Raw genomic sequence first — 21,444 nt, 5'->3', positions numbered from 1 at the left:
CACCATCTTCCCTGGAGAACTCAGGGTGGGAGCAAGTGCAACTACCAAGCCTGTGTCAGAGGAGAAGAGCTGCCAGTGATGTCAGATGTGAAGAATGAACAGTTTTTCCACTGGGTGTTGGACAAGTCAAGGTGGGGTAAGAGATAGGGATGAGTTTAGTGACTGAGGAGGGAAAAGCAATAGCTATGTGCTACATTTCATGAGAAAACCACAAGCAAAAAATTGCATGCTTAAGTGAATTCAGGTTTATTCTCATGTGTGCACCCACACACACAGAGGCACGCATGCGCACACACACACCTTCACACTTAAAACTTCAAATATTCAAGCAATTTTGCTTCACACACACTCTTCATACACAAAGATGCACAATGTGAAAATCAATCTTGTCTCTCCACCCTCTTGACTTTGACTCAATGTTATTTCCCAATGGTTTAAAATTGTTTACTAAACAAGACTTCCTAAGCTGTGTTCCCAACCGCCCTTTAGATCAGTCACGTTAAAAGCATATCACAAATCTCTACTACTTGCCTTGCATTTACGCTGCTTGTTCAGTTTTTTCAACTTCACTCAGCTTGGACAGTGGAACTAAAGTGGTCATTCACTCTCCAGAAGCCCAGACCCTTAACTGTAGTAAATCAGCAATGAAGTCAATGGAGCTATGCTGAATTACACCAGCTGAGGATCTGGCCCTTTTAGCCAGTTTCCCCTGTTGGGTCTCATGCACTTAGCACAATCACTTTGCATTGGGTTTCACAACACTGCAAGGGGAAGCTAACAATTTACAAAGCTGTTTTCACTGGAAAACAATCAAGTTGAAGTCAGAAAAATTCAAACTGGAAACATGACACAAATTTTTACCAGAGAAGTTAACAATTAGACCAGTTTACCAGAGGATGCTGTAAGTTTCCCATCATTTGGGGTCTTTAAATCAATATATGCTCTATCAGAGAGCCACAAGTTACTGGGCACAATGCAGAATCATTGGGTGAAGTTCTCTGGCCTGCACTATGCAGGAGGCCAGACTAGATGATTAGAATGCTCCTTTGGGGGTTTAAAAATCTATGACACTTTATAGAGATTGGTTCTGGCCTAAGCATTGGACCAAGCACCCACTGACTTTGGGGAAGTTCAGATCAGAATCCAGATCCAAACTCCGCACCTCGCAAGGCCCATCTTTACCTTCTAAGAAGCATTAGATTTTGCAAAACACTTTGGGTTTGAGCCTTCATTCTTTTGCAATGGTTTGGCACCACTGACTGGAGTGGAGCTATGCTGGCATAAATCCGGTGTCATGGAGTGAAGGATCAGGTCTTCTGTTTACCTTTGGATCTACCCTACTAGACCAAATGGCTTTAAAAACATCTCCCAAATGTGTGTAGAATTCAGCACGTACATGGTCACTTTTCCGTCTCCACAATAGGGAGAGCCGTGGGTATGGATCAAAGATGGAGACGGTTCTCCCACAGCTGCCCCAGCCATGGCCTGCACCTGGTAGCGGTACAACTGGCCCGGTGTGACATCCCTGCAGAAACACAGAGGAATGAAACAAACTAGGAGAGAACAAATATCACGTGGGAAACATCCGTCCGTATGTGGCCATTTGCAGTGGATTCATTAGAGGCAAAGGGGATGCTATAGGTTATAAAAAGCATGTGTGTTGTACCTAAGCAGAATGGAAAGTTAACGGTCCTGTGGATGCTGCCCTGCTAGATTGGAAGTGTTGCAATAATTGGCTGAGGAATTTACCCCAATTGTAGCTCAGATGTAAAGAGTATATCAGTTTATTAAGTAATACAATGATCTATAATAACAAACGTTAATGAAAAATAGGTCAAGTTGCTTTCAGTAGTGAGTGTTGTAAGCAGGTGCAAGAGAACCAGAGGGACTAAATTAGTCCAAACAAAAAAGGCCACGTTGATATAATTCAAGCACCATGTTGAAATCATGCTTGGTAAAAACAGAAAATGTGGAACTGGAAATTAATAAATAAAAACTAAAGTGTCAGATATGGTGGGCAAAATAATGGAGACATGGGCTATTATACCCACCATTCCCTTTGTGGGTCCTTAAAGAAAGAGACTGGGGGGAAGAAAATTAAAAAACAAAAGATGGAGGCTACTAAAGCAAGCTTCACAGTCATGGCTGCCACACCCTAGGAATACGATACAGAATGTGCAGAAGAGTTAACAGGTACCATTTTCCAGAGCACCTAATTCACATTGACTTTCAATGAGAATTAGGCTAAGTCACTTTGATAACGTGACTTAGGATCCTAAGTAGTTTCTGAAATGTGTACCCAGTGTCTAATGATGCTCTGAACACAGGATCCTGGCTTTTACAAGGGAAAGAAGGATAAGCTGGTGTGTGTGAGGGATAGAGGGGAAAAAGAGAGGCAAGGAGTGGGAGAGATGGGACTCAGAACCTCAATAAAACTTGCCTGGCTTGGCCTGGGCATGGATGGATAGAGGAAAGAAGCCACATGGTTCAGATCTGAATCCAGATCTGGGCTTTGAACCCCCTCAAAGTTCAGGGTGTTTGAAACTAACATGTAAATTAACCAGGGAAGCAGACAGGGATAATTTGGCAAATTCCAATCTAGATTCCAATTTCCCATGTCCCCAAAGTCTGGGGGTACTTGGATCTGAGGTTATGGTTATGGCCCATCTCTATATGAATAAAAGATTCAGGGTGCCAATATATCCATGCCAATAGAATGTATTGCATTATGGCACACACACAAAGCCAAAAGCACAGGTAGGTTCCCCCCAATTCTACAACTGCCGTGAGCTGAGGCTACAGAAAGAGGATCTGTGGCAAGTAATCAGAGGAGCCTGCCACTTTTCCCTCTAGGTGGACCATTACATGAAATTATCCCCTACCCTATGTGACTTGAACAATCATTACCCTGGTCCCACGGACGGGGAAATGTGTCAAAGTTAAAGAGTTCTCTCTAGTGGGATACAGCTTCCTGGTGAGTATCATGCTAGTGTCATGGAACTGTCATATGCAATGGGATGTTTTGGGCAAACTCTGAGGCTGGGCATTCATGGCACTGCTCCCCACAGAGAGGCTGAGTTCTAAAAACATCAATGAATCCAAATGCAGAAGCCAGAAAAGCAAGGAGAACTAGAACAGCACCACAACCACTCCCGGCCTTTGGTGGGCCGATATTGCTACTCACGTGTCGGTGAACTTTCGGTGCATGTGCAACCCCTTTATGGGCGAGCCGCTAGCAAACGGGGGGTCCCGCAGGATCCTGTAGCGCACAGGCTTACAGCTGGAGCAGAGGGGGCTCTGGGGCATGGAGGTTAAGAGAGCTGCATCTATCTCCATCCGCTCATCAAAGGTGTAGACCTTTACCCCAGACACCTTCCTGTTGACATTGAGCCTAACTGTGAGGGGGGTGTCACAGAAAGTGTCCAGGGGGCCCAGGTGGACAGACTCCCCATGCTCTGTTAGGATTTCAATGTCAGACAAGGCCTTGGGTGAGTCTGTGGAGAGGTAGGTGGTCCACAGCACGAGAGACTCCGGGTACACGGGATGCAGGAAACGCAGCTCCAGGATACAACCATGCGGCTGGGGGCAAGGAACAGTCATGTTCATGTGGTACAGGTGGAGCTCTGGGCTCCAGGCCTGCAGGCTGGGCTCACAGGGTTGATCCACATCCGGGGGGCCTAGACAAGGGGAGAATATAGATCCCTATAAGGACCAAGGCAGTTCATTTCAGTAGCAAACAGAGATATATGATCGTCTGTACATACATGCACACACATTGAGGTGAACACCCCCCCATGTATGCACATATAAACACAGATACATATGCACATGTGCATACAACGATGCCATCATATGCACACATCCACATGTAGGCACCAACATACAGTGTGTGCTCAAATGTCTCAGAGCATAAAGATATCAAACACACTAGTGTTTCCATGCATAAATCCTCAGATCCCTAACAGCATGAAGAAACAAACATACGTACCCACCCGACACGTACAGACATACACAGGCTTGAACATGCGTATCTAGGAATTTTTCAACAAAATGTTTTTGGCTGATTTGTTGAAACCAAAACCAATGGTTTTGTGGGAAGGGCCAGTCTCCATGAATTGTGTGACCGATAAAAAGTTGAAAAAGAGTTTTGACATTGTCGAAATGGGTCACTTCTCCATTGGCTAAATAAAACATTTCAGTTTTTCAGTTCAAAACAGCTTTTTTTTGTTTCAAAATTTAACTTCATTTATACTAAAAAATGTTTCAAAAATGAAAAAAAAGTCCAAATCTAAATGTTTTGAAATCATCCCAAACCAGAATATGTTTCAGTTTATCGGTTCAGAAAAATGTTCGAGATTTTGACTTTTTGTTCTGATCTGGGAGGGGAAAAACGTTCAAAATCTCAGAAATTCTCACAAGACAGGACTCCCTCCCCCAATCTTATCAAACAGGTCAGTGCAAACATCCCCCCTTTGCACAGAACTGTACAATGACTCAGGCACAGACACACTCTATATGCCTGTGTATCCACAGGAACACCTGCAGACACATGCGTGCATTTTGTCAGAAACACAGGTATACCTGCACAAACAGACACACACACACAAACTCACACATGCCTGGACACACACAGACGTGGACTGAACTAAGCAGGATTCTGTGATTGGTCTCAGTGCCACTGGCATACTAACTATACACCTGAGATGGAGAGAAATTAGCATGAGTTCATTGCCGGCACCTCTCACCCTGTATTAGTGCTAGGGTTTGTTCTGACCATCCCTCCCATTCTTAGGCACAAACTGACAGAGGAGAAGTTAAGGAAACTAGTTTTCAGGCAGATCCCAATGCAGGGCTCATGGCCTTGTTAGGTGAGTGCGTTCAAGCAAGGAGGAGCAGGGGAGCGCACCTGGCTGGCTCTGAGTGTCATCAGTACAGATGGGCCCATGCTGCCAAGTTTGCCTCTGAATTCTTATTTGATCTCCAAACGTCCCCAGGCTGAAGGGGTTGGGGACTAGATCATTCCCCCAGGCTAAGCAGCACAAAAGGAACTTGATGCATTTCTATAGGGGCAGCTAGAGGTTCTTCTGTCACAGGGAGTGGGGTAAAGCGTTAGGGGCATTCTGGGGTGGGCCAAGGGCAGGAGAGGGCATGGTACACTGGTGATCCCAAGCCAGCAGAATAGTCACTAGGGGACCACTCCACTTAGTGTAAGTCCTGTCCATCGGGGCCCATCTCAGCCCAGGAGTGGACAGGGCCGAAGGCCACCTTTGCCTCCACCCCATCAGCGGCAGCAAAGCTTGCTCAGGATTGAGCCCTATGCAGTCAGCAAGGGAAACCAACACGGATGTGATCTGAGCCATGGAAAGAGAAGCGTAAGAACCAGTTTCAAGTTCACGGACTCTGCTGGAAATGCCCAATTTTCCCCAAGGCCACAAACGGTTGTCCTATTTAATGCCCATCCAAGGCCTGGACTCGTGTCCCCATGAAATCCTCCAGGTTGTGCAGAAGTGCCTCTCTCTCTCACCCCAGCTGACACATGCTGGTGAAAACTGCACACTGGTGTGGAGAAAAGTTTAGCGTCTGCTAAGGGGAAAAGCCAGTTCTGATCTGTAAGGGATGACACGGCCATCTGACAGCCTGGGAAATGGGAAATGCTGAAGCTGACAGCTCCAAATGTTCTGCTGTTTAACCAAATTGGCACAAACCTCTTTTTTCCCTCATTTTGTCACTTTCTTTGATTGAGAGAGATGTTTCCACCCCGCTCCAGTCTCAAAGTGAAGTTTCCAGTGACACCATGAAAACCTTGGCTCTTTCCTATGCCAGGGGCACATGCATGCCAGTGTGATTCATGTTGTAACTTGTCTGGAAGGCAAGGCCTGGGGCAAGATAACTTGCCATAGGGTGCTTTTTAAACTGGCTCATAAACACTTGAAACTGGATACACCTATCAGTTCATCCTGTCCATCCGGTTGGTGGGGAAGAAGGACTGTTCCTTATGCTGTGTTCTCCAGGGTTCTGCCTGGACCTAAATGACCCAAGAAATGAGATTGTTGCCAACACCTTGGGAAGAGTAAGCCATTCTCTAGGGCTGGATCAAAGCCCCTGGACGTCCACGAGAAGGCTCCTCTTAGCTTTGGATCAGACCCTAAGAACTGGGTGCACCATAAACTGGCTTTTCTTTTGGTGACATAAGTCCAACTGAACAGGTTCCCAGGTGCCTCTTTTCTCTCTCCAACACTCTCCTGGGAAGCTGTTAGTAACACTGACGAGCTCCCTGCACCCTGAAGTCGCTGGTATCTCCGGTACGCTCCCTGGGAGCTGAGCTTTACCTTATGCAATCTTCTCCCAAGAGGATTTTGCATATTTAAATTTAGATAGATCAGACCGATATGGAAAATTGGGCCTCAGATGATCTCATCTCCACTAAGAGAAGCGGCAGTCACCGTGAGTGAGAGAGGACAAGGCACTTTACCTACTGCCTCCTCAGGGGTCCAGTAGCCGGAGGAGTCACAAACTCGAGGGGAAGAAGCCTCATGCACGTATTGGCTGAAAGTACCATCTTCAGCGCAGTCCCCGCAGAGGATGCTGGGGTCCCTGCAGAACAGAGAGAGAGAAAATGAGGAAGACTCTTTCCCCCCCAGTTTCTGATCAGACTTGGACTCTCCTCACTTGATCCCCATCTCTGCATGATGTGGGAAGCCCGCAAGAGCCAGCTGCTTGGCTTGCTTGTTCTCACAGCCAGCTCTGGCATAGGCTGGGGAGGGAAAGGGAAACCTGCTGGTTAAGATGCCATACTGGTGATCTGGGCTGATCCCCAGCTTGTCTACAGATTCCCCGTGTGATCTCAGACAGGTTAGTAAACTCTCTGTGCCTCAGTTTCCCCTCTCTAAAATGGGGAGAATAGCCCTTCCTGCGTCTGACTTGACTATTTAGGCCGCAAGCAGTCTGGGCCAGAGTGCGCCTCAGATTATGCGTACGTACAGAGCCTGGCACAAGTGGAGCCCTGCACTCAGCTTTGGCCTCTAGGTGCCCCCATAATACAAATAAATGATCATGTTTAATTGAAGTGCCAGCATTAAGCTAATGAGGGACTGGGGGAGCATTTCCTGCTCCAAAGACAATGTCAAAACATTCCATTCATTTAGTCTTGAACGCTCTGCAGTATTTTTCAATCATAAGCCTCTGCTTTCCTTCTCGGGCCATTCTTTTAATGATGCAAGCCCATTTGATGCTTCAGACACCTGTCTGTGCCCTCATCGGGTGACATATGCCATTCGGGAGCCAGGAACAGCACTGCATATGAGCAATTATTCCGTAATTGGCCAGGATAGCCTCAGAAATCGATTTTCTCTGAATTAAAAAGCATTTGAAAGGCCAGATTTGTAAAATGCTTTCAGGGGGATGCAAGACTTCGCCACCTTTACAAAGGGCTTTGAGCTGATAGCTGTTAGAGAAGTGTAAAGTATTATTCTTATTCTTTTCCAAATGGCTTATGGGCATAGCCGCTTTGCACCACCATTGTAACTCACAGCTTTCACAAGGCGCTAACCTTTGTAAGGCCCCAAATGAAGACAATATTTAAGCCCTATTCACCTAAACAATTAAACGTGCTTAATTTTCAGGATGTGCGTAAGTCCCATTAAAGTCAATGGGACCGAAGAAGCACATGCCTAAAGATGAGCGCACACTTAAGTGCTTTGGTGAACACGGATGGACTAGTAAATCAGAGTCAGAGTACTGTCAGTGTCAGGTCTATACAAACATTTCCCGGGGCATTAATAAAGAAATGGACAGATTACATACAGTCCTCTCCAAAGCTCACTGAAGTCAAAGGGAGTAATAAATAAATAAATACCTAGCTCTTATATGACACATTTCATCAATAGGTCTCAAAGCTCTTTACACAGGACATAAATACCTTACCCCCATTTTACGGATAGGAAAACTGAGGCACAGAGAGGGGAAGTGACTTGATCAAGGTCACCCAGCAGGCCAGTGGCAGAGCCAGGACTAGACGGCAGGTCCCCTGAATCCCAGACCAGTGTTCTATCAATTTGGCCACACTGGCTTTTCACTGACTTCATGATTAGGACTCTGGCCCACGTGATTTTTTAAAATATATATGACGCAAATTCTACATCAGAGTAATAACCTGCTGCCCATCTTGAGTGCTTCCCAGCTCAGAGTCTCAGAGGATTTAAATATTAAATATTCATTTAGCGTAGACAATATCTGCAAACTTGAGTTCCTGACGTTAGGTGCCTAAATCCATAGTCAAGCACTCAGACAAAAGAGGCCTGATCTTCAGAATGATGAGCCCCCACAATTCCAGATGAATGTGGCTGTTCAGCACCCCTGAAAGTCAGGCTCCTTTTAGTTAGGTGCTTAGCTCGGAACTGAAGGGGCTAACTTAAGATACTGACATCTGAAAATATTACTGACGTGCCCAAAAGTCACAAAGCAGGGATCCAAATCCCGATCTTCTGGCTCCTGGTCCTGTGTGTTAACCACAAGACCATATTCCCTCCTCATAAATCAGTAGTTTATCCAGTAAGTGCTAAGTGAAGCTCATTTTTCATTCAGTAATTGCGCTCTCAGGTTGCATTTGGCATTGTCTCCTGATGGCACACAACCCTTTGGCACTCTCCCTGAGCCCCCCAAAAGTGGAATGCTTTTCAGAGGACGCTCGCTTGACACCCCAGCACACACTGCCATCACAGTAGTAAACTTGTAACCAGACGTGTTATTCTGGTGGACATAACTGGGGGGCTGGGGATGTTGCCTCGTTCCTCTATTTCTACAAGGCAGCTGAACAAATCGCTGCCCGCTCCCCACCCACTCAAACACACACACACACAAAACAGGCAGGGCTTGCCAGTTGGCAAAGAGCTTGAGGGTTTTGCCAACTCATCTTCATCACCTTCACTAACTTCTGAAATTCCCTGGTTCAGTGCCAAATGACTTTTCCTAGGGAACCACGGACAAATAAATCGTGACAAGCAATTCCCAATGGAAGCAAGCACAGGCAGTTGTTTAGGGATCCAGTTACAGGCCAAGGTCAGTGGTAGGACTACAAAACTGGTCCCCAGCACGTTTTAGTTTACGCCAGTTTTCCGGCATGCTCAGCCAAGCATGGGACCTTCTCAGCGACAATGTCTCTTACCTTTCATAGAGAACGCCGCTAATGGGAGGCAGCCAGTGCATGGTGAGGGAGTCTTGGCCCTGCCCAGTGACCACTGGGGGCATGGGGATCGGAGTGGGCTTCCTGCTCTGGCTCCATCGCTGGTACACCAGATCCAAATAGCAATGCATTCGAGCCACTTGGTTCGGGGTAAAACTGTCCGTGCAGTCATCATCTGAGAGAGAAAGGAAGGAGGGGACTTGTTTGTGAAACGTTTTGAGATCCTTGTGTGAAAGGCATTATATAAGTGGTCATTAGCAGTATTAGCAGTATTTATTACTAAATATAGCCATTTAAGGCTCTCCTGGAAGACCAGAGAAGAACACAAATGCCCTGGGCTAGAGAGATTCCCCATGGCTTGTCCTATGTGACTCCTCTCATGTTATTTCTCCAGTCGGCCACAAGATGGCACTATTTCAGCAGCTGTTTGTTTTCCTGAGTAGACCTTTCCGCAGCACAGGGTTGCTTTCCTGAGGCATGCCGATGGCCAAATACCCTTGTTAAGCCACATGGGGATGAAGCTGTGGGGGCGTGACAGGGGACTCGGCACACACCACAAGGTTCTTTTTAAAAAAATGAACGGACAGATGAAAATCAGTGGCTCTCATCAGACCTCATTAAGGACAGAGAGGGCATCGCTGCTAGTGACGCTGCATGGCTGCCATGATGGGGCAGACCAGGCATTTCCACAGGTTCCATTGCGCTCCTCCAACACATGCATAGAAGGAGCACAGAGCCAGAGCCAGCGCTATTGGACTGGCTTCCATGGAGCTATGCCAGTTTACATCTGCTGAGCTGCCAGCCCACAGCATGGGCCCATAGCACATCATCTGATGTAGGATTCTGCATCCAGCGCCTGCCATGACCTGCTGCTGCCGGAGAAGGCAAGGAGTCCCAGAAGCCAATCAACCCACTGTGCAATGGTGTGGACGGCGCTTGGGAAGCGTACTCTTTCTTGAGCCCAGCGGGTGACCATCTTATACCCTGGAGCATGAGATCTGATTACCCTGAGCTTAGTGCATGCATAACGGCACATGTTATTATCAACCCTAATATTAGCCAGCCAGGTATCGCAAACAGCTCTTCGCTCATCAAAGCCACTGCTGTGTCTAAAGCACCTCTGCCTCAGAGCTTTAAGTCAATTGGAATTTGGAGGAGTTAGGCCTGAGGAAAAACTCAGTAAGGTCTTTAGGGTCTGGCCCATTTAATTGATTGTCAGCAGAAGAACAGATGTTGGTTATGTTTGTATGGCACCTTTCAGACCAGCGGCACCACAAAACACTTGCACAGGATAATGAATTCAATCGTACCGCTATGCAGTGGTTGTGTAGGCCAAAGCACCAGTCTGCAGGGGCTCACCCCTTACCCTTGCATCGCTTTGGACTTAGGACCCTGGTTTTCTTCACAGAGGGAACGTTGACCAAAATGCTGAGATGTTCCATTTGTTCTGCCCCCAGAGTGCCAGAGGATTATTACTGGGCCAGCTCCCCAGTGGATATAAGCTGCCAGAGTTCCGGTGAAGTCAAAGGTGTCGTGCCAATTCCCAGGGATCTGGTCCTTTATTATCATTTATCAGCTGAATTACAGATCAAGGCCCTACTCTGTTAGGCGCTGTATGGACACATAATGAGAGACAGTCCCTACTCTGGAGAGTTTACAATCTAAACAAGCAGGGCAGACAAGGGGTGGGAGAAAGGAAGTGCTATTACCCTCTGTATCCATTTGTTCGGCCACCACACAACTAAAGGGAGCCCCTCTAACCAAGCAGTCTTCCATCACTGTAGAAAATCCTGGAAGAAAGATCCACTGTGCGTTCTGGTCTCCAGCTTCAGAGAGAAAGGAGGTGAGCTGATGGACTAACTCACTGGTGCTTACCCCAGTTTCACACCCCTGATTGCAATGGAATAGCTCCTGTTGGGCAGTGGGGTGAGAGGAGAATTGGCCTGGTGGGTTGGCAGAGGGCAGCCTCATTTTCAGAACTGCCAAGCACTCCCAATTCCAGTAGAAGTCAATGATTGCTGTCGGTGCGCTGCACGTTTGGAAATCAGGGCAGAGGTGACTTAAAACCAGGCATCTCAACCCAGAGTAAGTGCCTAAATCAGACATTTAATGAGGTGCTTAAATATAGATTTAAATGCCTGAACGTAGGCACCTAGATTTGCACATGTTGGTCTCAAGACTGCTTTGGTCATCCAGAGAAAGTCAAGCCAGGAGGGAGAAAAATCACTGATGCCAAGAACAAAGGGGTGAGCAGGGTATTGCCTACACACCAAGGGCCAGATACTGGGCTGGTATAAATTGGTATAGCCCCAGTGCTTATTTTATGCCACTTGAAGTTCTAGGTGGGTCTGGATACCTGGGGGGCCCAAATTCCTGAAAGGAAGGAACTATCCAGGGAGTACACAGATGGGATCCATACACAGATGGGAATGAAATACAAGCTGAATTTCTAGCTGATACAATAACAATTCCCTCCCGTTACCTGTGTAGCTCATGTAGTTGTTGAATGGTGTTCCGGAGAAGTGGGTGTGGCCACAGGTGTCATTGGTAGGGTCTGGATCTCGGCAGAGTTTACTTTTGGGGGTAGGGGCTGTGTCGGCACAGAGGTCACCGGTCTCCATGGAAGGTGTAGTCTCCCTGCAGGGATCATCACAAGATTCCCTTTCGCTCACTCCCTTAAAGACATGGTAGAGTCCCAGGATATGTCCTACTTCATGGATCATGGTGTTGGTATGGCCGGGCATGCCATAATAGGCTGGATTGAGGACCACGCCACCTGGAATTGAAAGCACATTCAGTATAATTAAGAGAGATACATGGGGAAGCAACTACCTCTGACCTCTAATGGTTTAGTCCAGTTAATACTCATGTCTCGGTTTTCTTAGCGATCACAAATAAGGTGTCTGATGCAAGAGGCAAGACAGACTTTCAGGAAGTTGACGGCACTCAGCGCCTTGAAGGAGCTGATCAGCACCTCCCTGGGTCAGGTCCTTTTCCAACACCTGGGTCATCAGATCATTTCAGCTGCGATTTCCTTTAATGTCTATTCTGAGATAAAATTCTCGTTTACAGCCTTGCATAACCTCTAAATGTATTTCTGACCTGGTGCACCCAACTGAGATGTGTGATGCTCATGCCATGACAGTCTTGACTCCTCCCCAGAGACTAAGGGCTACATTCAAACCCAGGTGCAGATCCAAAGAAGCTGGTGGAGCGGGGCCTGCTTACACCAGGATTGAATTTGGCCCTGAATCCATGACTCATTTGGGGTGGGCTTTTCAAGAGCATGAGTCCCAACAACGGCCAATGGGATTTGTGCTCCCACCTCACTTGCATGCTTTTGAAAGTCCCACCCTTTCTGGGCAGTGGAGTTTTCAAGCTGGTGAAAATTGCGAGACTGATTGCACTGGAACCTGCTGATCATAGCAACACAAGCCCAAGCTTCCCCGCTCTATCCCAAAAAGGGGTCCTAGAGAGATGGCCCGGTTGCTCCACGCTCAGGCAATCCCTGGTCTCTCTGCTGAGACTGCCAACAAAGGTGGAAATTAGATGGGGCTTTTGGGGGCAACACAAACATCTGCTGACTAGACACAGAACTGAGACCCACCAACTGGTTTCTCGTTGCTTACTGAGCCCCCCGTGGAGACATCCGAGTCACTCATCCAGATAGGAATGGCTCCAAAGTCAAGCCCCTCATGCCATCTCCTGCTTTGATGAAGGTGTTTGCTTCTTTCTTAAAAACTATATGTGGGTTTAATGCTTACAAAAGTCACAGGGCCAATAGCACTGGTAAGAGCTAAGCATAGCACAAGCATGTGAGCATTCCCCAGGCCCTGTTTCAACGCATGGCAACCCTGACCCTCAGCGCCCTCTCTCCTCTTACAGTTCCAGGGCTGTACTAGCACTGGCTCCGAATTTCCCACTGGGAATGGAAAACTGCCTCCCTGGCCCCAGTGAAAACTTTTGCAGAAAATTTTGGTTTCTTCTGACATTTTCCAGGTTTTCAACCAAAAAATGTACAAAACTAAAGAAGTTTTTCCTCCCTCTGCCCCTTCCTGCTTTTTCCTTGTTTCCCCTTTTTTCATTTTGCTACTGGAAAAGGGGGTAAAGAAAAAAAAGAGAGGGAAAAGCCAAAACCCAAACACATTCTTAGGGCCAGCAATGCTGTCTGAGTGTCCGTCCATACTGCATGGTGGGTGTGACTGCAAAGTCTGTAGACAGACTGGAGACAGCTTTACTCTAGCTAGCTCAGCTACTGATAGCGGTAGAAGCGGTAGCAGCCTGCCCATCAGCACAGACTGTACAAGCCTCCCAGGAATGCTCGGTAATTATTCCCAGGGCTAGCCCATGCTGAACCCCGTGCCTCTGTGGCCTCGCTACTCCAGTGCCCGAGCTAGCTACACTTAAGCTGGCTTGGATATGCCTACACGTGCTCCAATTCTACCCCATGATTACAGGGCAGACATACCCCAGGGCAAGCTTGAACTCTATTGTCGATGGACCAATCTGCTACTCTACCTCCTGGTTCTGCCTGTGCTATTGCAACACCGATTGACAGCTGCAGTACCAGTGCTGCTCGTGTTTGCCTCAGCCCGAGGAAGTGCAGGCATTCCTTCTGAGGGAAGGCATGACTCTGACCTCAGTGTGTCCGGATTTACACCCAGGAGACTCTGACTACTTCAGTGAAGCTATGCCCAATGTATACCAGGGTATGGCTGGAACCAGATGCACAGGGCTAGATTCTACCCTATTTATCCCCTAAGCAATCCTTAGAGTCGTAGAGTTTAAAGCCAGAGAGGGCCACTAGATCATCCAGTCGGACCGCCTGTATCTCACAGGCCACCAACTCCAGCCAGCCAGCCCCACACCACCCCCAGTAACTAGAATCAGACCAAAGTATTATAGCCCTCAGGAGCCCCCAGGCAGGTCACAGGAGGGAGTGAGGGGCACCAGTACAGGCAACTGACTGAGCTATCCACCAGTGATCTCCCAACAGGGTGCAAGAGGGAGGCTTAAGAAGTGCAGGATTTGGTTTAGAGGGTCGGAATTTTCTCTCTGCTCCGCCAGCCTGAATTCAGAATGACTTGCTGGACTGGCTCGGAACTGACACAAGTGCAATAAAGAGCAGGCTGTGGCCCCAGAGAGAATTCAAAAAATAACAATAATCAGTAACGAAGTGACAGCCCCCATGCAGCACTTGACACATTCAAAGCACTCTGCAGGCTTGGCACGGTTCTGCAGCTCCATTGCTCCTGTCAGCTGTTTTTCCTACTGTTCCCCCAGTGAGCCCACTGGTGTGTAAATTACACTTGTTTTACACGCCAGCAGCTGAATTCACAGTTACCCTGCAGCTCCTTTGTGTTGGTGAAAAGGGGCCACAAAGTGACTGCATGGCCCCCCTGGTGAATACTCCCAGAGCAGAAAATACCCCCTCATGTCCCGCTGTCTCTGCACCTCTCTTCCCCTGCCGGAGCCTCCAGCAGAGAGGGCATGCTGGGAGTGGGCCGGCGAGGGCACTGGACTGATGTTTTTCTTGTTGGCCCTGCAGGTATCTTGTAAAAGTGGACTAAAGAGAGACATGACCCTGAAAGCTCAATAGCTGCGCTGGACTTTGCACTGACCCAGGAATGAATTGGAGCCTTGCTTTGCACCAGTTTGGAGCAAGTTACACCATTTGACCCCTTCCTCCCATTTTCTGATCCAATTGCACTCGACATGCAGCTTCCACCACTCTCTATGTCCCAGAGATGTCCCGGGAGCTGCCCAGAGAAGAGACCTGCTTTCACATGATGGGGGTGGGTAAGAGAGGGTGCTCAGTCGATGGAGATGCCAGCAAACCAACACAAAGCTTCTTCGCATTTCAATCCAAAAAAAAAAGTGCAAGAGAAAAAAGCCTCTCTCCAGCCAAACCCCAGTCTGAGCAAGGCGAGAGGCTCCCTGCCTGAGAGCTGGAAGGGGTGAGGGTGGGACGCACGTGCAGAAAGAAAACAATGCTCAGAAAGAAATGAATGCAATATGAAAGCCCTGCACTGATCCCGTGGCGCTAACCACAAGGAATGACAAACCGATCCATTCGGGTCTGATCGCTCAGGGCACCAGAGGCCCTGTAATCTAATATTCCCACCTTTGAGCTGAAATATGAAACCCCTTCCCCGGGAGAGGAATAAAGAATTATTCTAATAAGTAGAGAGAGTTGCTGCAGAGAGCATTTGCCAAGACCCCAGGCTTGAGCTCCCCACCACCAGCAAAAGGAAAGCCAATTTTTGTTAAAGCTAATGGATGGATGGATGGATGGAGCTGAAATAGAGGGAGAATGCTGCACTATTTCCAGAACTCCCCCCACCTTCTCTCCTTCCCCTTGGTGAGATAAATTTCAGCATGCTGACTGTTTGGGACCTGGGTGGGGTCTCCCAATGCAATGCCCCTGAAAGTGGTTCAAAATCTGCTGCTGCTGGAAGGATAGAAATCTACTGCAGCAGAACCACTCCCCCCACCTTGCCTTCCCCCCACTCCCTCCTTTCACTGCTGTCTCTCCCTTCTCCCCTCCTTCACCTCCATTTTATGCAATCCTGTTGGCACAGATTTCAATTGGCTTTAAATGAAATCCTCATATCAGGCCTGCGGGCTAGAGGTGCTCAGCGAGTGAGCTCACAAGAGCCCTTGACATCAGATGAGCGAGCTAACCCTAATCTCCCAGAGTCTTGTGCCTTTGCATCATCCCAGCAAGCCAGGGGCCTCACACAGAAGCCCAAAAAGATAGAGATGCCAGTGATGTCCCAGAGGCCTGTGCTTTCACGTCAGACTAGCAAGATAGAGGTGGTGTTCCAATCATTTCCCCCAGGCCTGTGCCTTGACATAAGCCCAGCAAGCTAGAGATGGGGAACCAGAGATGTCACACAATGCTGTGCCTTAAAATTACCCCAGCAAGCTGGAGAAGCTGAGCCAGTGACCTATGGCAGCCTGTCCCGGGAGACCAGACCTGCTAGCTATGGGTGCTGAGACAAACTCACTAAGGTCTGAGCCTCAAGACTGCTCAGCAAGCTAGAGGTGTCCAGTCAATAACTGTAACAAAGGCCTTTGCATCGACAGTAGCCCATATGCTAATCTGGGTGGACTAGTGACCTCCCAAAGGCCCTGTGCCCTGATATCAGGCCAGCCAGTTACCAGTGCTGAGCCAGGGAACTCACCGAGGTCTGCCCACTTGGGAGTCCCCTTTCTTCCTCCTTTTGTCTCCCTGGATCCACCTCCCCATCCTGGGAGGCAGAAAGGGAAAGGAGAGCCTGCTGTCTCCAGCTCTCCCTCAGTGTGAGGGGAAAAGGGGGGCTGGCCCCAGCCTCTCCCAGCCAGAATCCCAGAGAAACAAAATGGCCCTGCCTTTGGGAAGGGAGCAGGGCATGAAGAATAACCTCCACTGCTTGGAGACTGCGGAGGGGATTTCAGGGAAGAGCATAACCCATCGAGTTGGGGTTTGCCACAGATGCTCACTCACATCCTGACTCCTGGGGAAAATCACAAGGAGGTCCCCAGTGTTCCAGGACTCCATTGTTACGTTGCATCCAACAATTTGCGCCTCCAGGAGGCCAGTGCCTCCAACCACCATGTTGGAGCTTTGCTGTACTGACTCCAAGGGAAGACAGACCTGAGTCACCAACACCACTTCTGTAGCACCTGGGCTTCCCACAGAGGTCTCCAGCCCAAGGCCAGTGTCCTGCCTCTCACCGTGACCAGTGACAGATGCTGTAGAGCTCTGGTTTCCAACCGTCATTGGTCTGTGACTTGCACGATGGTCAAAAAAAATCAAACTGCAACCCACCCAATCAAAGGTGCAAAGGATTGTGAGACTTGGGTCACGAGATGCGGGTTTTGGCCATTTTGTATGGCACATATCCAAACAGTAGGCGGGCAGTTTGTGGGGGGCATTGAGCCAGGGATGCTGGGGTGGCAGCTGGGGATGCCGGGGAGGGTGGTTCAGCTAGGGTGGTGGATGGGCTAGTGGGGTGGGGATTGGGGGTGCTGGGCAAGGGTGGGACAGCTGGGGTGGGGGATGGGCTGGTGGGGTGAGGTGTTATGGGGAGTGGTTCAGACAGGAGGAGTTGGACTGGGGGTGCTGAGGGAAGATGGGGTACAGCTGGGGTGGGGGATGAGCTGATGGGGTGGGGACTGGGGGTGCTGGGCGAGGCTGGTACAGCTGGGGTGCAGGATGGGCTGGTGGGGTGAGGAACGATGGGAGCGGTGGTACAGCTAGGGTGGGAGTTGGACTAGAGGTGCTGAGGGAAGATGGTACAGCTGGAGTGGGGGATGGGCTGGTGGGGTGGGGACTGGGAATGCCGGGCGAGGGCGGTACAGCTGAGCTGGGGGTTGAGGATGATAGGGAGAAGGTGGTGCAGCTGAGGTGGGGACTGGGCCAGGGGATGGAGGTAGTGCTGGGGTGTGGGCTGGGCCGGGGCCTGGAGATGCGAGGGAGACAAGGTCTGCAGGCTGCTGGCAGGTGGTGGGGAGTCTCCTGCCACTCTCCTTGTGCCCACTCCCTGGGCCCTGAAGCTAAGCGCTCTGCATTTGGAGGGGAGGGGCTGCTCTCAGATTGGGTGAGGGGCGAGAGGAGCCAGAGCAAAGACTCAGACAAAACCCACAGCAGGAGGCGGAGGGAGGGAGCCAGCTGCTCCTTCTCTACTCTCCCTAGAACTTATAGGCCCAGGGACTTTACTACTCTCAGCCAGTGGAGTGCCACCAATGTAACACTCCCTCCTCACCCAGGCCTGATTTAGAGACAGGTGTCAAGGCTCCAGAATGGATCGTCACTGCACTAACATGCTCAAAAGGAAACTTTTTCCAAATCCTAGGGCCTTACTCGACTGGCTTCTATCCTGAGGCAGGCACGCTGAATAATTGTGGATAACCTTACTAGCCACAAGAACCTCTGACCCCCTCTTGAATCATTCTGTGCTGAGCTCTCAGCCTTCATAGCTTGTGGCAGTGAGTTCCAATGGTTAATTATGTAAATATAAAAAGTATTTATTTTCATTAGTTTTAAATTTGTTGCCTTCTGGATGGATGTAAGGTTGAAAGTAACTAACAGTAAAAAATAAAGGAAAAAGAAATTACGGGGATGCTGTAATTATCCCAAAACCAAACATTATAAACCCAGGAAATTCAAAGTTAAGTTTTCACTTATAGGAAACATGCTACGCTAAGGCACTCAAACAAGTTTACTATGCCCTGTAGTGATGTCCTGGACTAAAAGGAGGTAACTTATTTGTAACCGGAGGTTCTTCGAGATGGGTGGTCCCTATTGTATTCCACTGTGCATTAGCCATGCGTGCTATGCACCTGGAGTCAAAGAATTTTGAAAGCAACATCTGCTGGTCCATGCATGTGCCCTGGCTCACCTTGTCCTTTTGACAGAGATGATAAAGGGTGGGGCGGACCAACCAACTCTTCAGTTCCTTCTCTGCCCTGAATCAAGAGGAGATCCAAAGCAGAGGGAAAGGAGAGCGAGTAGTGGAATACAGAGAGGGACCATGCTTCTCGAAGAACTTCAATTTACAGGTAAGTGACCTCCTCTTCTTCTTTGAGTGATGGTCCCTACTGTATTCCACTGTGGGTGACTGACAAGCAGTACGTAAGCAAGATGAGGGTGCGAGGATGAGGACAGTAGGGTTGAGTGGAGCACTGCCATTCCAAAGGAGGCATCAGCAGTTGAGTCCTGCACCAGGGCGTAATGTTTTGAAAATGTGTGGATGGAACTCCATGTGACTGCTTTACAGATGTCTAGAGGGTTTAGATTGTGAAGAGACAACCTGGTCATTGCTTGCCCTCTAGTGGAGTGAGTCTTTACCCCTGTAGGGAGTGGGAGGTTCGAGAGCTGATAGCCGAGTAGAACGCAGCTGGGTAGCCATTTAGAAATTCTCTGGGAGGAGGTAGCGTGCTCACTGACTTTCTCTGCTATCGCGATAAACCATCTTGGGGACTTCCTGATTGGTCTTGTTCTCTGTAGGGAAAAGGTCAAAGCTCGTCGCACATCAAGGGAGTGGAGTCTACGTTCCACAGACGCGTGTGGTTCGGGAAGAATACAAGTAAGTGAATGGATTGATTACTGTGAAACTCCTAAACTACTTTGGGGTATAAATGTAAGGAAACTTTATTTTTGTGGAACACAGTGAATGGAGGGTCTGCCACCCTTGTTCCAAGTTCTCCAATGCTTTTTGCTGAAGCGATGGCTACAAGGAAGGCGACCTTCATGGAGAGAAGGGCCATGGAGCAAGTAGCTAAAGGCTCAAAGGGGGAGACTTGTTAGTGCTGAGAGAACAAGAACTGGTCCCACTGGGGCAGGATCTTTTGAAGAAGTAGAAAGGTTCTTACGAGGTCTTTCCAGACTCGGTTGGTTAGAGGGTGTGCAAAACTGGAGTAGCCCTCAGTAGGAGGACGGAATGCACTGATCACTGCTAGGTGGACTTCCAGGGAGCTGAGGGAGAGACCTGATGTCTTTAAAGACAGGTTATAGTCTAAAATGAAGGGAATGTCTGCGGCTTCTAACATAATGCCTCTTAGCTGTGTCCAAGTGCAGAAGCATTTCCATTTAGCCAGGTAACATTTTCTAGTAGAGTCCTTTCTGCTAATAGAAAGGATATCCTGCATGACTGAGGAACATGGACGTTCTAGGGATGATGCCCATCCAAATACCATGCCCTGAGGTGAAGCAGTCATGGATTGGGGTGTTTGTTCTTGCTGTTGCACTGGGTCAGGAGCTCTGGAAAGGTCAGGATAGCAATCGGCAGATGAGACAACATGTGTGCAGGAGGCTGGAGAACCAAACTGTTTGGGCCAGCATGGGGTGATGAGGATGACAATCGCCTTGTCTTGTCAGATCTTGTGCAGCACCTGTGACAAGAGTGGTAGCATAGTTGAGCTGGTCTGACCAGGAGAGGAGGAGAGCATCGCCCTGGGAGTGATAACCTAGAACTCCTCTGGAGCAATACGTGTCACACTTGCTGTTGGTTTGAGAAGTGAACAGATCTCTGGTTGGAATTTCCCATTGCGTGAAAAGTCATGTAGCACCCTGCCGTGGAGTTCTCACTCATTGTTGATCCCAAAACATCTGCTGGAGGGAGTCTGCAAGCACATTCTGCTTCCCCAGAAGGTAGGCTGCAGATAGGGTGATCTGCTTAGTGATGCACCAGTTGCAGAAGTTGACTGCTTCTGCGCACAGGGAGGCAGACTTTCCTCCCCATTGCTTATTGATGTAGAATATGGTCATAGTGTTGTTTGATGTTATCAGGACATGGTGACAGTGGATGAATGGAAGAAGGAATTTGCATGCCTTTTGTACCGCTCAAAGTTCCAGGACATCAATATGCATTCTGGACTTCCTTGTGTCATACGGTTGTCCATATGGGCTCCTCAGTCTATTAGGGACGTAATTATAGTTTTGTCCGGAGAAGAGGGGATAAAGTGGACTACCATGCATATGTGGGAAGGATTTGTCCAACATAGGAACGAAGATAGTACCTTGGCAGGAACCGTGACCAGAAGGTGAACAGAACCGTGACCAGAATGATGGCTTGGTGAGTATACCAACTGTAGTCATGCTTGAAGACAACGAAGGTGGATCTTTCCGAAGCATAAAAATTCTGAGCCCTTAGCTGGCACATAACAGTGTCTCTCTGCCCCTTTGGGGGTAGGTGTACAGGTGGCGGGGGGGTGCTACACTGTCCTAAACAGTTCCAGTATGGCCTCATTGGCAGGGAGGGCTATTCTCATAGGTCCCAAGGTGTGGAGGATGTCCAAGAGCTCGTGTTGGGAGTCCTGGATTTCCTCTAGTGGGAACTGAAGTTCACTTGAGATGGCGCAGAAGGTCTTTGAACTGCTTGAAGTCATCTGGGGGGGAAGGGTATGTCAAAGTCACCATTTCATCCGGCGATGACAATGGTAGTCTAGCTAGTTCTGGTGTAACAGCTGTAACCAGAGCGTAGTACTCCTCCTGTCAGTGGTTCCCTCCAAGGGGAAATAGGTGGCGACTGCCTGACAAAGTGGACAGACTCTGAAGGGTGGTATTGGACCCAGCGCCCCCAGTTTGATCAGAACTAAACACAATAATATTCCAGGTGAGTGCTTCCCACTGAAGGATAAACTGGCATTGTTCTCTATCTCATCACTTATATTTACCTCAACTTTTTGTTTGTGGTTTCGATCACTGCTGTGCATTGCGCAGGGGTTTTTATTGAGTTGTTGTGGGCTTCTTCTTGAGTGAAAGGTCTAGTAGTTCA

At 48.7% G+C, this 21,444-nt stretch overlaps 1 protein-coding gene across 1 annotated transcript in view; it reads right to left on the bottom strand.

Moving 5' to 3' along the window:
• Window positions 1-21,444, bottom strand: part of PAPPA2 (pappalysin 2) — a 170,396-nt gene that overhangs the window by 94,973 nt on the left and 53,979 nt on the right. Inside the window, exons 4-8 of the mRNA XM_054037937.1 lie at window positions 11,664-11,957; window positions 9,164-9,356; window positions 6,473-6,594; window positions 3,185-3,677; window positions 1,397-1,525 (exon numbers count right to left, since the gene is read on the bottom strand). Coding sequence (XP_053893912.1) covers window positions 1,397-1,525; window positions 3,185-3,677; window positions 6,473-6,594; window positions 9,164-9,356; window positions 11,664-11,957 — 1,231 coding nt within the window. The remainder of the gene's footprint in view (window positions 1-1,396; window positions 1,526-3,184; window positions 3,678-6,472; window positions 6,595-9,163; window positions 9,357-11,663; window positions 11,958-21,444) is intronic.

The sequence above is a fragment of the Malaclemys terrapin genome, chromosome 8, assembly GCF_027887155.1.
Source record: "Malaclemys terrapin pileata isolate rMalTer1 chromosome 8, rMalTer1.hap1, whole genome shotgun sequence".
NCBI classification, from domain to species: Eukaryota; Metazoa; Chordata; order Testudines; family Emydidae; genus Malaclemys; species Malaclemys terrapin.
This window is presented reverse-complemented; position numbering and strand designations above follow the sequence as displayed.